Raw genomic sequence first — 15,996 nt, forward strand, 5'->3', positions numbered from 1 at the left:
AATTAGATTGTAGCAACAATTAAGGGGATTGCAGGAAACACGGATTGAGCACAGGTCATCGAGTGCATTACACTCTCTTTGTAATTTCTTTTCTAAGTAATCAAATGCTCCTAATTTTGACCAACCACTTTATTAATATCATTAACAAGTTGTTAGCTGAGTGTCCAATTTACCATTCCTGCCGTGCCGTCACAGCTACTCATATGTTTCTTCAATTTTCAGTAAATATTGCAAAGTAGGAGTAATAGATATATGGAGCTCAATAACATTTTTTGGAAAAAAAAAATAGAAATAATATATCATCGTTTCATATCTGTTACAAGTTCTAATATTCTCATCGTAATAATTTACACGCCTTTTCATTAATCACAACCAGAAAAAAATTACAAATTAATATGAGAAGTAAAAGAAAACAATGAAATCACATGTGACTAACCATTTTTGTTGCATGATCAATAAAACTTGGTCATGTGTAAAAATACTAATTAATGGTGCAAAGGGTTTGGGCCGGTAGGTACAAGGCGCTTCTCCACGCCATAACGTGGATCGATCTCGCTACCCCCAGGCTGCAGCGTGTGGTGGTCCGGTGGAAGTTTCCGGTGGTGGTGGTGGTGGACGAATGGCGTGAAGTCGAAGTTGCTGGCCAATGCTTTTCTGTGAGTGATGAATGATTGATGACTTAATATACTATTGTTTGGACTTTTTGGGAGGAGTTTGAAGTTGTAGAATTCATGAAACAGTAGTAAGAGGAGGCCAAGCGAAAGCAATGAATAGAATAAAAGAGGAATTTTCATGATCATGAAATGAAGAAAAGTGGGATGGAGAAGGGTTTTAAGGGGAACCATGGAGCAATGGAATCAGGAGAAATTTGGGAAAGATATAATTTGTTTAGTAAAATGAGAAAATAGGGTTGAGCCTAACTATAATATATAGACTTAAAGTATATCTACATTTGTGTGTGTGAAAAATGAGGAGGGTTGAATTAGACGGTACATGTTTGCGGCCATGTGAGGGATTGTGAGCTATGGTATAAGATCTAATTTAAGGTTGAGAGGAGCAGAAGAAAAGGAGAATGAGATGATGTCAATTTCCAATAAATGTTCCTTAAAATCCAAGTAACAAACAGGGGCCATTATATGGATTGTCAAATCATAAATTATATAATGTTTGGCTTAACTAAGTTAAGTATTGTTGATTCGAGTAGAATAATAATTACTCCTTGGGTTCAGGAAAAATAATCTTGATATTGGCTGAATAACACAAATTTTAATACTATAAAATTAGTAAAATATAAAAATGATATGTAAAAGAGAAAAAATGGTTGAAGCCCAAGGCTTATTGGACTTTCCTGTTGTGGAATGAGATACAAGTCTTGCCGGGCGAAATTACAATGGAAAATAAAATAATGAAAATTACACGTTACAACTGGAAAAATTACACGGGAAAATATCTGTGGAAAGTGGTAAGCCGAGTCGAGGAGTCCTCTTTCTGCAAGACGAGATACGCCCCGGTAGTGCTCACGATTTGGCGTGTCGTCCCCAAAGATAAAACGGCTTCGTCTCTGAAGTAGCAGCACATGCTAGCAGCAGAGCTCCGGCGAACGGGAGTGAGGCCGGGGCAGAGCTTCGACGGGAAGTTTATGCAGAGAGGGAGAGAGCGTGTATGCAAAATGCTTGAGTATAATGCAATGGATGCATGCCTATTTATAGGCCAAGTCCACCTGCAGGGCATTGATGGAGTCAACAGCCATTATGTGTGCCATGATGGCTTGACTGTAACCGCTGGGGGTTATTGACTGGTGCACTAGCCAGTGGGAGCTGAAGAGACATGACGCACCTGGACGTGCTACACGACGGGATACAGCATGGACCGACGGGTCCATCAGGGACCTTTTGTCTCCCGTTATTCGTCGGGGTCCAGCGGGGACCTTTTGACTCCCGTTGTGAGTCGGGTTCCAGCGGGGACCTTTTGACTCCCGTTATGCGTCGGGGTCCATGACGTGGACCAGGACCCGTCAGGGATAGCGTGGAGTTTGGGTTGGTCTAAAAATAGCCCAAAGACCACCCAATTGCCAAGAACCAAGAACCAAGGTCCAAGGCACTAGGTGCACGGGGCACGGCTCGCGGGCAGGCGGCGGCGGCGCGCGTGTGCGTGCGTGTGGGCTTTGTCACCTGTCTTATTCCACGATAATTATTACACATGATAATTCATCTGATTAAATACTTCATCAGAGAAGTTTATCATCCCCGATGTGGGATAATTAACACTTAGTTAATTAATCCCTTAGTCTTTTCGCATAGCTCATTTCTAGCTTTATTGTGACCAACTTTAATATATTATTTCTCACTCACCGGGAATCGGATTTGAGAAAATGAATATACTACGGTCATCTACTCGGAACGTAGATCGACGTTATTGCATTTAATTTCATAAAATTAAATGTCTTATGACATTTATTATTAGTAAAAAAAATATTTGACCAAGCACGATTCTAACATTTCCAAGCCAGGGGCAGAGTTCAAGGTCCACCTAGGCCCTTAAATAGATCCATTCTATGATAGAGTTACATGTGATCACATCATTCCCCTCTTCTTGGGAAGGATTTGTCGTCAAATATCACCTGAAAAGTTAAAGGGGCTCTCACATCAGAAACATTGAACTAGCTACTACACAGTCAGGTCGATAACAAAGACATTGATGTTCACTCTATCGAGCACTTAGAAATGACCATCTTGATCTTATAGGTTCAAGCATGGACTTGGTTTTGTTACGAAATACTAGTATTTTTCTAAAGTTCACTCAACCAAATCTTCTGGTGAAAGATCACCTCCTTCATTGTCTTGTTCGTTATTCGAGCATAGTGCTCAATCTTCTATCAGATATTTTCTTGCAACTTGACATAAAGGGAAGTACGTAGCCAATTCAGATGTGGAAAGATCCATAACAATTTGCGGATTTCCAAAACTATCTTAGAAACTTGACATCCTTACCATTCGCTACAATCATGGTACCATATACAACTGGACAAACTCCCTAAACAATTGGTCGGCTATGTGTTTGGCATCATTAATCTTTTTGCAAGGTATGATTGTCGGGGTTAATACTAGAAGCATGCTTCGAGCTGCTTATATGTATATTACCTTATTTCTCAAATTTAATGATACGCTCACTGTTATAATGACTACCAAAAAAATTTTTCATGCAAACACATGCAGTTTTCGATTTTATTAGAATTCTCATAAAAGTTTTATTAATTACATATAATTTTATGAAAAAATAATTTAATCGGGGGAATTATATGAAATTTAATGTTTTAAGAAATTTTAGAAGAGACAAACTAGTTGATCTTCAATTCCAAAACATAAAGATCATATACGTGTAAACTTTTATGCAGTAATTAAAGAACTCTCATCCATATTTTAATTCAATGATTTGTAGTCGATCTTATGCATACATATGTATTCAAAGATTGTCTGAGATTTGTAATAAGCTTCGGCTGGTCCACGCTAGTTATTTAATTTCCTAATAAATGCATGAAATTAATGGTATTTATTATGACAAGTTTTTGGTGCCACATAAGACAAAGGGGTCTAATTTCAATTTGGATCTTGATGAGGTTATGACTGAAATGTTTATATTGACCAGTACAGAGATTTTTAATATACCAAATATCTATTGTTGTTTCTCTGTCTATACATATGTAGGGTTTGATACAAATAAAAATTATTTTAACCACTTAAAGAATCAAATTAACTTTATTTGCTCTAATTAAATTTGTACTATATTATTATGATTTTCTAATGATAAAAGAATTTATTTTTTTGGTAATTACTAAGGATATCCATCGGCGGGCCCAGTGACTATTCCCCGCGCTAATTTATAGGCACCTCAAATAGTGGGACAGCTGACTCAAGGATTTAAAGCTGCTCATTTTCCTAATAAATTCTTTTATCATTAGAAAATCATAAATATACAAATTTAATTAGAGTATGTAAGTTAATTTGATTCTTTAAGTGGATAACAGAATTTATTGAGTAGCCAAAGGCTTCTTCACTATTGCATTATTAGGAAAACAAAATTAGCATGATTTGAAATTGCCGCCTTCGCATTAACTAGACGTTTTCGAGCCGATAAATTCGCTCTTTTTAAGCTATTAAATTATGTGTCGTCTTCAATTAATTCTGTTTCCGAAGTATAATTCTAGTTTTGTTGACTACGTATTTATTTTGAGGAAAGCAATTATTGAGTAAGGATTTATGCAAGAGGTCGATATGACTTTGATTTATACTCCACTAGATTATCCACCATGATATTCAGATTTAAGATGATTATAAATTATAAACCCGGGTCCCTTAATTTTGAAATTTATTTCTTTATATATATAAAGAGAGAACATTTTTAAAATGAGAATTTTTTTTCAACTGAAAATCATATCAGTTCACTAATACGTTAATATCAATTAGTAAGTGATATTGACTCAATAACATAACTTATACTAATATAATCATACTAATATAATCAATGAACAGAGATGTTTTGTGATATGTTTTGTGATGTCAACTAATACTAATATATTTGCAAATTGATATAGTTCTTAATCGCAGAATTGTCATTTTTAGGTAAAGATCATTTTTAGTTTGTTTATGTCATTTTTTTGGTAACATGGAGGTCAATGTTTCTTTTATGGTAATGCAATCTTTATACATACAATATGCTTCTTCCATGTTAATACGTTTTATATGGAGTATTACATTAATCAGGATTCTTTATAATACTCTCTCCGGCTCAAGGAAGATGACTCATTCCATAGGTGGCACGAGATTTTATGCAACTTTATTTTGTGTGTTAATTGGAGAGAATAAAGTAAGAGAAAATGAATAAAGTAGAGATAAATGTGTTTTTATTTTTAGTAATGAGTCATCTTGGTTGAGACAAATAAAAAAAAATGAGTAATTTTGCTGAGACGAGGGAGTTCTTGAATGCCATGGTAGCTAAACGCTCATTTATCTCCAATTGTGCAATTAATACATGTTCTAACCATGCATCATGCATGACTGGTTGTATAGGGCGGCTGCGCAGGCAGCTGGTCAACAGCCCGTTGTTGGTACGCTTCTAGTTGGTAGTGGGCGTCGTGAGCAAACTGATTCTGGACTAGTGGGGGTTGGTACTCAAATTGGCGGCTATGATACTCTGATGTTTGATAGGGCGTCGACAAGTCCCAGCAGGTAGATGGCCAGCCGGTTGGGGATTCTTGAACACATGATTTGTACTCTTGCTTCAAGTGATACCAAGGCGGGTCCCAACAGGAAGAGGGTCGTGGCTGCGGCGGTTGTGTGTGGTGGTCGAATTGATGGCCGTGGTGGTAGGGATCGGGTTGTAATTGATCCGCCGCGCTAAACGACGGCACATCATATTGCAATCCTTGGTCGAGCGATTGCAACTCCCAAAATTGTCGTTGCTGGTACATGTTGACGGATAGAGGCGTGGCAGTGGCAAGGAGAACTGTCTGTCGAACTAGTGATGGACGTAGTCAGTGTAGGTGTATGATATCATGGCGGAAATACGGAGGATGAGATCACAATGAAAGCACCAGATGATACGATGATACTCGTATCGGTTCCGGCAGCACGAAGTCGCCGGAGAAGGGTTAGGTTCGTTCGCGGGGTCTCCCCGTCGAGCAGCCTAGATTTCTCGGCCAATTAGGGTTTGGCGAGATGAATTTGCAGTGAAAGTAAATAACTAAAAGTAAAAGACGAATAAAAAAGATAAATTGTATTTCTTCAATGAATGATTCAAAAGATAACAAAGGCTCCTATTTATAATACTCCCTAATAACCTAACTTAGTGATCAAGAAATAAGAAAAATATGCTAAATCAATAATATATAAAATAATAGAGATATGAGAATATCTAGATATTCTCGTATCATAGACTGCCATTTAAGTTAGAAATTTGTATTACTAATGGTCTGAGGATTTTCATTTCATTCATTATGTTTTACGTATTTGCAGTTGAAATTATTTAGTGGGGGGGGGAGGAATTTTCAGCATTATTATTATCAAGAACCTAACAATTTTCTGGATTAAATTCTGGAGATGTAAATAATAAATCGTCATTCACCTGCCGCATCATTTTCAAACATTTTCTCATTTAAAGAGGTAATTGTCTGCATTGATGTGAAAATCTACCAATTAATAAAAACTTATTTAATGCCTCAACTTCAGCTTCATTATTTTGTTTAGTGAACATAAATTAACTACCTAAGAGTTTAGACACGGATTTATAACGGTAAGTACATATGTTGCATACTAATTATTTGGGAATTTATATGTTTTAAGCATTTTGATTATTACATGCAGCAAACATCTTGCAGGAAAATAAACTGATACAAGGAAACCCTAGGCCGATATTAAGGGTAAGCTAAATTAAATCATCATAAACTAAACATATATATATACTATACCAATTAAAATTTGGCCTATATTAACATGTATTTAATATAAATTTTACAGTATTTGAATCCTCAATATATCTATAAACAATTTCGATTTAGCAAAAACGAATTTCGCACGACCTATAACAACGTTAAGAGTGTAAAACATACTGATTTGATTGGGCAAACAAATTGGATATTAGCATCATTTAAAAGATATATAAAACGTGTTTATTAGAGTCTAAAAGTTAAATGTATTTTAGTTAAAACTGCAAAAAAACGCACACACCTTGTAGGAGTATTCGTTAGATCTGTGCTTCTTCAATTGATTAGGTTATGGTGGTTGAGTTGTGTATAAATTCCAAAAAATTATTGTGTTTTTTTCGATTTATATAATGCAGCAGCAATTGTAAGCTTCATCAATAATTTCCGCAAGGAGTTGCGCCAATGTCATTATACATGAATACATATTCATTTTCCAACTCATTAAAGATTGGCTAAATTACTATTAGTACTAATCATAATTTTCCGCAATTATATATTCATCAATAAAAAATACCTAACAGCCCCACAATACAAATCATATATAGTGATATCTCTCTAAATTATTGAAAATTGAAGTCGAATGATATCAACATTAATCCTTCATTGATACAACATAAATTACAGCATTATATCGATATAAAGTCCTCGAAAATCCATACTTAAAATGATATACACAAGGTGAGGAAGACTAACTATGGCTAGCTAGAAGAACAATCTCCCTTCCCAAACCAAAAAAGAAGTGCTTAATTATTTTATTAATGAAATTCAGAGAAAACTGAGCCGAGATTACCTGCAAAAGAAACCTGATTTCCAACCGAAAAATGGAATCTCTCACTGCTCAAAACATCCCAATTCCCAAGAAATCCTACCAAACCCGGATCCGAAGCTGCACACTGATAGTCAGAGCTCGAATTCCCCCAAAATTTCCCAATCATTCCCAGCTCCTCAGAAACCCTAATTTCGTTGATTGGGATACTAGGGTTTGGCGTGAAACAATCACCAGAGAAACGGAGGCGCTTATCCACCATTTTCTCTTGCGTCCGACGCCTCGCCCTCGCCTTCTCCCTCAGCGCCTTCGCGTCCGGAGCCACAGCGCTGGAGCTGATCTCCTCGATTCCGGAAAGGTCTTCGCATTCGGAGAGGAAGGACTCTCTCTTCGCGTGAGCGAGCTCCTTGATCGCCTCGCTCGACTGCGCGAAGAGCCACTCGATCGTTTTGCTGGCCTTGTCGTAGCCGAGAATATCCTGGAGATCAAAGAATTTCCGAGCCGCTTGAAGGGAGAGGCGCATTCTCCTATCCCTCACCCCCTGCGCCGTGCAAATCTTGCTGTGCCGGTCCTTCTTCCCGGCATGCCTCCGCGGCGGCGGAGCAGCGGCGGCGGCCGGAATCTGATCTTCGATTTTCGACTTCACGAGATTTTTGGGATCGATGGGGCGGAGGAAGATTTGGTTCAAGGGGGACTCTTGCTCGTCGAGGAAGGGCGAGGGGAAGTTGAAGAGGAGGTCGTTGTCGTTGTCGTCGTGTTTGGGGGTAAGGTTTTGATGGGAGGAGGATGTGAATGGTGAAGGAGGAGATGGTGATGGCCTTGTTATTGTGAGAAAGGATTCATCAAAAGGGTTGTTGCAGTTGGTTGAGGGAAACATTTTTTTTGAATAGGGCTTGTAAATGCAATAATTATTGTCTTTTTCGGATTTGGTGGGGAGGTTTTAAAGAAGTTATCTAATGCAAGGAGATGATGAAGAATGCAGTGGAGAGAGGAGTGAAGTAGGGGCTATTAACTGTTGAAAAATGCACATGTATTTGAGATGTGTGGGGTTGTATATATATAAAGATGTGTAGGGTTGTGTTAATTTAAAAATTGTGATGAGTATTACAAACTCAGGGTAGTGATAAAATGCAAACTCATATATTGTACAAACTAGGAATAGACGCAGATATGTTTTTCGATAAGGGCGTATTATAAATTTTTTCATTATATATATATATATATATATATATATATATATGCAAATTAGTAATCATGCAAAAAATCACAAACACAACAACTATAAAAAGCATAAATATTTTATACGTAAAACTAAACAAATGCATATATTAAAATATTATCATGCAACAACCATAGATGCGGATAAATAGGGCGTACTGAAAACAAATTAACACTATTAAACTCGAACGGTTCAAACTCAAAGTTGGGCAAAAAAAATTCGCTACTCCAAATATCCTAAACTCAAATAGAACAGACAAAACTTAATCATTTTATCACAAAATCCTATATATATTTAACAATACAAACTGTATTTTTTTTTTCATAGTTTCAATTTCTCAATACAATGAATATTAAAAAAAATTGCATCATTGAACTAAAAAGAAAAGAATAATACAGTGAGAAAAACTTATCTTACCCATTAACAATTTAATACTGCCTTATTTTTTAATAATGGGAAATATTTTTAAATAATGGAGTATTTTCCGTGAAGAAAGTTGCTTTGCAAATAAATCCATAGAATTTGTTTAGTTAAGTTATGAATTTAAATTTACTTACGCAAATCACATGGCTCTTTTAACACAACACTTTTAATTTAATCTAGGCATTTTAACATTTATAAATGATAGCAATTCAGCCCTTTAATATATACTCGGAACGCTTTTTAAGTTTAAGTACTCGGATGATTTTAAAAGGAGTATTTATAATATAATAATATTATAATAGTAATATTTTTAAGTTAGCATTCGTCTTCCTGGCAGCTCGACAACCAAGGTTTTTCATTTTGCTCTGCAATTTTTAATTTCAAATTAAGTTCAGCCCCTCTATTCGTTCAACTTTTAGTAATTTGATCTTCAAAAGAATATACATAGTAAGGGCTTAACACAATTTTTTATTTATATAAAAAAAATTGACAAGGCCTATTTCATGCATCGGTTTGGGGAGTAAAATATAGATGACTTGATCAGTTTACCGCACAAGCGAGTGTTAATTGCGCAGGAATGCCGCTTGACCAAAGGCAACAAGGCCAAACTGATCAAGATGGCACAGAAGGAGGAAAAAGGCCAAAACTTGGTGGGTTGATCAAGGTGGTGATCAAGCAGTTAGCCGGGGGACCACTGCATTCCAGAAGGAAGACACGTGAGGCTGATGCGCTGGAAAACGATCCTCAATCAGTTATCAAGGACTACATTCAAGAAGGGGACACATATCGGTGCGTAAGATGCGCAAGGACGAAGACGAATCCTTATTCGGTTATTGAAGAACCACTACATTCTAGAAGGAGGGCACGTATCAGCAGATGAGACGCTCGATCCCAGCTAAGACGAATATTCGCTGCAGGAAAATTAGGATAATTAGATTGTAGCAACAATTAAGGGGATTGCAGGAAACACGGATTGAGCACAGGTCATCGAGTGCATTACACTCTCTTTGTAATTTCTTTTCTAAGTAATCAAATGCTCCTAATTTTGACCAACCACTTTATTAATATCATTAACAAGTTGTTAGCTGAGTGTCCAATTTACCATTCCTGCCGTGCCGTCACAGCTACTCATATGTTTCTTCAATTTTCAGTAAATATTGCAAAGTAGGAGTAATAGATATATGGAGCTCAATAACATTTTTTGGAAAAAAAAAATAGAAATAATATATCATCGTTTCATATCTGTTACAAGTTCTAATATTCTCATCGTAATAATTTACACGCCTTTTCATTAATCACAACCAGAAAAAAATTACAAATTAATATGAGAAGTAAAAGAAAACAATGAAATCACATGTGACTAACCATTTTTGTTGCATGATCAATAAAACTTGGTCATGTGTAAAAATACTAATTAATGGTGCAAAGCTATGCGGCACCGATACGGATACGCGTATCGGTATCCGAAGGATACGGATACGCGGATACGGCTCTTTCCCAAACAACCCGATACGCGGATACGTTTTAACTATTTTTTTTAATAAATAATAATAGTGCAAAATAAATTACAAAATAGATATTCTAATTCAACATAGAGACATTAAAGGTATATTACACTCAAAATAACATGATAGCAGCAGGTTCTAAATTAGGAAATAATTAAAAGGTAGTAGCAAACTAGCATCAAGCCATCAACATCAAGCTTCTTCCTCATTCCCCGTCTCCTCCAGCTCCACACCTTCATCCTCGGCATCACCCAATCCAAATGATACAGCCTGCAACTCAGGTTCATCAATGGAGAGGTCAGCAACTTCAAGAAGACCAACACCACTAAGGGAATCAAAAGAATCTCCCCCAACATCCCACATCCTTGTCTCTCCTTTCTTGTATGCATCAGTTCTTCTTGACAAATGTCTCAGATTTGAGTGCACAAAGACCAAATCTTCAGCCCGCTCAGGAGTTAAGGCATTTCTCTTGACACTATGGATGAAGCTATATGTGCTCCAATTTCTTTCACAGCAAGAAGAAGAGGCCGGTTGGCTGAGCAGTTTCATGGCCAAACTCATCAAAAGAGGGATAGATTGTCCATGATTTGTCCACCATGTCATTGGGGAAACAGCCCATCTATCATGTATAGAATCAGGGTCATTGAATTCTTCTGAACAACTAGAAAACCTTGCATATTCTTCCTTCACTGCAGCCAACTCTTGCGGTATGCGAAAGAATTTCTTGAAGCAAGTCATCCTCATTTGTGATATTTGCTGTTGTCTGAAGGAGCTACAGGCAAAGAAACAGTGCATGCCTTTGATCTTTCCAATAGCTCCTTACACTTTTCCACTTCCCTCCTCATGTCACTCAGCATTTCAAATGAAACATTTGGACATGTCTTAATCCCCTGTCTTAATTTTTGCAGCAAATGAGCTTCAACTCTTGTATAGCTAGTGCTTTTTGAAAATGGACAATAGTTGCATCTCCATAATATATTTCCTCCACCAGGTTTAGGCTTCTCTAGAATGGTGACATGATCCCACAATGGAGCCCTGATATCAGTTATTTGTCTGGACCCAGATCCAACACTAGAACTAGCAGCAGAACTAGCACTAGAACTAGCAGCAGTAGCACTCAGATTTGGAGATGCCATACTGCTGAAATTATAATTGAATTGAATTGGGGGAGCAAAAAACTGAATTATAACATAGAAAAGCGATGGCAAAAATAGATACATAAAACTGAATTATAACATACCGAATCTATGGAGGCGGGGAGTTTTTGACCTAGCTGCGGCTTTCTCAATTGTGTGGAATCTTATATTGTATAGAGCATCATTATTTATAGAGCTAGATTTGTTCATCCAGCTGCAATGGGCTACATCACAAATGGGCTTTTTGGTCCAGCCCGTTAATTCTATCGGGCCGGCTCCTTTAGATGGGCTTTAAACTGGGCCGTATCCACCGAGATACGTATCGAATCTGAGGTTTCCCGGCCCAATACGGCCCATCCCGCGGATACGCCCAGGATACGTATCCGTCGCGTATCCGTCGCGTATCGGTATCGGATACGTATCCGATACGCGATACGGCAACAAAGTGAAGTATCCGTGTTATATAGGTGCAAAGGGTTTGGGCCGGTAGGTACAAGGCGCTTCTCCACGCCATAACGTGGATCGATCTCGCTACCCCCAGGCTGCAGCGTGTGGTGGTCCGGTGGAAGTTTCCGGTGGTGGTGGTGGTGGACGAATGGCGTGAAGTCGAAGTTGCTGGCCAATGCTTTTCTGTGAGTGATGAATGATTGATGACTTAATATACTATTGTTTGGACTTTTTGGGAGGAGTTTGAAGTTGTAGAATTCATGAAACAGTAGTAAGAGGAGGCCAAGCGAAAGCAATGAATAGAATAAAAGAGGAATTTTCATGATCATGAAATGAAGAAAAGTGGGATGGAGAAGGGTTTTAAGGGGAACCATGGAGCAATGGAATCAGGAGAAATTTGGGAAAGATATAATTTGTTTAGTAAAATGAGAAAATAGGGTTGAGCCTAACTATAATATATAGACTTAAAGTATATCTACATTTGTGTGTGTGAAAAATGAGGAGGGTTGAATTAGACGGTACATGTTTGCGGCCATGTGAGGGATTGTGAGCTATGGTATAAGATCTAATTTAAGGTTGAGAGGAGCAGAAGAAAAGGAGAATGAGATGATGTCAATTTCCAATAAATGTTCCTTAAAATCCAAGTAACAAACAGGGGCCATTATATGGATTGTCAAATCATAAATTATATAATGTTTGGCTTAACTAAGTTAAGTATTGTTGATTCGAGTAGAATAATAATTACTCCTTGGGTTCAGGAAAAATAATCTTGATATTGGCTGAATAACACAAATTTTAATACTATAAAATTAGTAAAATATAAAAATGATATGTAAAAGAGAAAAAATGGTTGAAGCCCAAGGCTTATTGGACTTTCCTGTTGTGGAATGAGATACAAGTCTTGCCGGGCGAAATTACAATGGAAAATAAAATAATGAAAATTACACGTTACAACTGGAAAAATTACACGGGAAAATATCTGTGGAAAGTGGTAAGCCGAGTCGAGGAGTCCTCTTTCTGCAAGACGAGATACGCCCCGGTAGTGCTCACGATTTGGCGTGTCGTCCCCAAAGATAAAACGGCTTCGTCTCTGAAGTAGCAGCACATGCTAGCAGCAGAGCTCCGGCGAACGGGAGTGAGGCCGGGGCAGAGCTTCGACGGGAAGTTTATGCAGAGAGGGAGAGAGCGTGTATGCAAAATGCTTGAGTATAATGCAATGGATGCATGCCTATTTATAGGCCAAGTCCACCTGCAGGGCATTGATGGAGTCAACAGCCATTATGTGTGCCATGATGGCTTGACTGTAACCGCTGGGGGTTATTGACTGGTGCACTAGCCAGTGGGAGCTGAATAGACATGACGCACCTGGACGTGCTACACGACGGGATACAGCATGGACCGACGGGTCCATCAGGGACCTTTTGTCTCCCGTTATTCGTCGGGGTCCAGCGGGGACCTTTTGACTCCCGTTGTGAGTCGGGTTCCAGCGGGGACCTTTTGACTCCCGTTATGCGTCGGGGTCCATGACGTGGACCAGGACCCGTCAGGGATAGCGTGGAGTTTGGGTTGGTCTAAAAATAGCCCAAAGACCACCCAATTGCCAAGAACCAAGAACCAAGGTCCAAGGCACTAGGTGCACGGGGCACGGCTCGCGGGCAGGCGGCGGCGGCGCGCGTGTGCGTGCGTGTGGGCTTTGTCACCTGTCTTATTCCACGATAATTATTACACATGATAATTCATCTGATTAAATACTTCATCAGAGAAGTTTATCATCCCCGATGTGGGATAATTAACACTTAGTTAATTAATCCCTTAGTCTTTTCGCATAGCTCATTTCTAGCTTTATTGTGACCAACTTTAATATATTATTTCTCACTCACCGGGAATCGGATTTGAGAAAATGAATATACTACGGTCATCTACTCGGAACGTAGATCGACGTTATTGCATTTAATTTCATAAAATTAAATGTCTTATGACATTTATTATTAGTAAAAAAAATATTTGACCAAGCACGATTCTAACATTTCCAAGCCAGGGGCAGAGTTCAAGGTCCACCTAGGCCCTTAAATAGATCCATTCTATGATAGAGTTACATGTGATCACATCATTCCCCTCTTCTTGGGAAGGATTTGTCGTCAAATATCACCTGAAAAGTTAAAGGGGCTCTCACATCAGAAACATTGAACTAGCTACTACACAGTCAGGTCGATAACAAAGACATTGATGTTCACTCTATCGAGCACTTAGAAATGACCATCTTGATCTTATAGGTTCAAGCATGGACTTGGTTTTGTTACGAAATACTAGTATTTTTCTAAAGTTCACTCAACCAAATCTTCTGGTGAAAGATCACCTCCTTCATTGTCTTGTTCGTTATTCGAGCATAGTGCTCAATCTTCTATCAGATATTTTCTTGCAACTTGACATAAAGGGAAGTACGTAGCCAATTCAGATGTGGAAAGATCCATAACAATTTGCGGATTTCCAAAACTATCTTAGAAACTTGACATCCTTACCATTCGCTACAATCATGGTACCATATACAACTGGACAAACTCCCTAAACAATTGGTCGGCTATGTGTTTGGCATCATTAATCTTTTTGCAAGGTATGATTGTCGGGGTTAATACTAGAAGCATGCTTCGAGCTGCTTATATGTATATTACCTTATTTCTCAAATTTAATGATACGCTCACTGTTATAATGACTACCAAAAAAATTTTTCATGCAAACACATGCAGTTTTCGATTTTATTAGAATTCTCATAAAAGTTTTATTAATTACATATAATTTTATGAAAAAATAATTTAATCGGGGGAATTATATGAAATTTAATGTTTTAAGAAATTTTAGAAGAGACAAACTAGTTGATCTTCAATTCCAAAACATAAAGATCATATACGTGTAAACTTTTATGCAGTAATTAAAGAACTCTCATCCATATTTTAATTCAATGATTTGTAGTCGATCTTATGCATACATATGTATTCAAAGATTGTCTGAGATTTGTAATAAGCTTCGGCTGGTCCACGCTAGTTATTTAATTTCCTAATAAATGCATGAAATTAATGGTATTTATTATGACAAGTTTTTGGTGCCACATAAGACAAAGGGGTCTAATTTCAATTTGGATCTTGATGAGGTTATGACTGAAATGTTTATATTGACCAGTACAGAGATTTTTAATATACCAAATATCTATTGTTGTTTCTCTGTCTATACATATGTAGGGTTTGATACAAATAAAAATTATTTTAACCACTTAAAGAATCAAATTAACTTTATTTGCTCTAATTAAATTTGTACTATATTATTATGATTTTCTAATGATAAAAGAATTTATTTTTTTGGTAATTACTAAGGATATCCATCGGCGGGCCCAGTGACTATTCCCCGCGCTAATTTATAGGCACCTCAAATAGTGGGACAGCTGACTCAAGGATTTAAAGCTGCTCATTTTCCTAATAAATTCTTTTATCATTAGAAAATCATAAATATACAAATTTAATTAGAGTATGTAAGTTAATTTGATTCTTTAAGTGGATAACAGAATTTATTGAGTAGCCAAAGGCTTCTTCACTATTGCATTATTAGGAAAACAAAATTAGCATGATTTGAAATTGCCGCCTTCGCATTAACTAGACGTTTTCGAGCCGATAAATTCGCTCTTTTTAAGCTATTAAATTATGTGTCGTCTTCAATTAATTCTGTTTCCGAAGTATAATTCTAGTTTTGTTGACTACGTATTTATTTTGAGGAAAGCAATTATTGAGTAAGGATTTATGCAAGAGGTCGATATGACTTTGATTTATACTCCACTAGATTATCCACCATGATATTCAGATTTAAGATGATTATAAATTATAAACCCGGGTCCCTTAATTTTGAAATTTATTTCTTTATATATATAAAGAGAGAACATTTTTAAAATGAGAATTTTTTTTCAACTGAAAATCATATCAGTTCACTAATACGTTAATATCAATTAGTAAGTGATATTGACTCAATAACATAACTTA

The 15,996-nt window shown here is 37.2% G+C and overlaps 2 protein-coding genes across 3 annotated transcripts; both read right to left on the minus strand.

Moving 5' to 3' along the window:
* Positions 1-7,059: 7,059 nt before the first annotated feature.
* Positions 7,060-8,251, minus strand: LOC121754953 (transcription factor TCP12-like). The gene has a single exon (XM_042150236.1). The coding sequence runs from the start codon at positions 8,119-8,121 to the stop codon at positions 7,234-7,236; it is 888 nt and encodes a 295-aa protein (XP_042006170.1). The 5' UTR covers positions 8,122-8,251; the 3' UTR covers positions 7,060-7,233.
* A 2,153-nt stretch (positions 8,252-10,404) lies between these two features.
* Positions 10,405-11,991, minus strand: LOC121753712. Of its 2 annotated transcripts, none has more exons than XM_042148961.1 (2): positions 11,632-11,991; positions 10,405-11,528 (listed from the first exon to the last, which is right to left on the minus strand). In XM_042148961.1, exon 2 carries the CDS (start codon positions 11,184-11,186, stop codon positions 10,584-10,586), a length of 603 nt encoding a protein of 200 aa, XP_042004895.1. In that variant the 5' UTR covers positions 11,187-11,528; positions 11,632-11,991; the 3' UTR covers positions 10,405-10,583. The 2 variants fall into 2 exon arrangements, with proteins under 2 accessions (XP_042004895.1, XP_042004894.1); XM_042148960.1 differs by having other exon boundaries at positions 10,405-11,531.
* Between the last annotated feature and the right edge of the window lie 4,005 nt (positions 11,992-15,996).

The sequence above is a fragment of the Salvia splendens genome, chromosome 11, assembly GCF_004379255.2.
Source record: "Salvia splendens isolate huo1 chromosome 11, SspV2, whole genome shotgun sequence".
Classification (NCBI taxonomy): domain Eukaryota; kingdom Viridiplantae; phylum Streptophyta; class Magnoliopsida; order Lamiales; family Lamiaceae; genus Salvia; species Salvia splendens.

Bases quoted from the DNA above. Each gene is read 5' to 3' on its own strand.
- LOC121754953 (XM_042150236.1), bottom strand. From the start codon at position 8,121: ATGTTTCCCTCAACCAACTGCAACAACCCTTTTGATGAATCCTTTCTC.
- LOC121753712 (XM_042148961.1), bottom strand. From the start codon at position 11,186: ATGCACTGTTTCTTTGCCTGTAGCTCCTTCAGACAACAGCAAATATCA.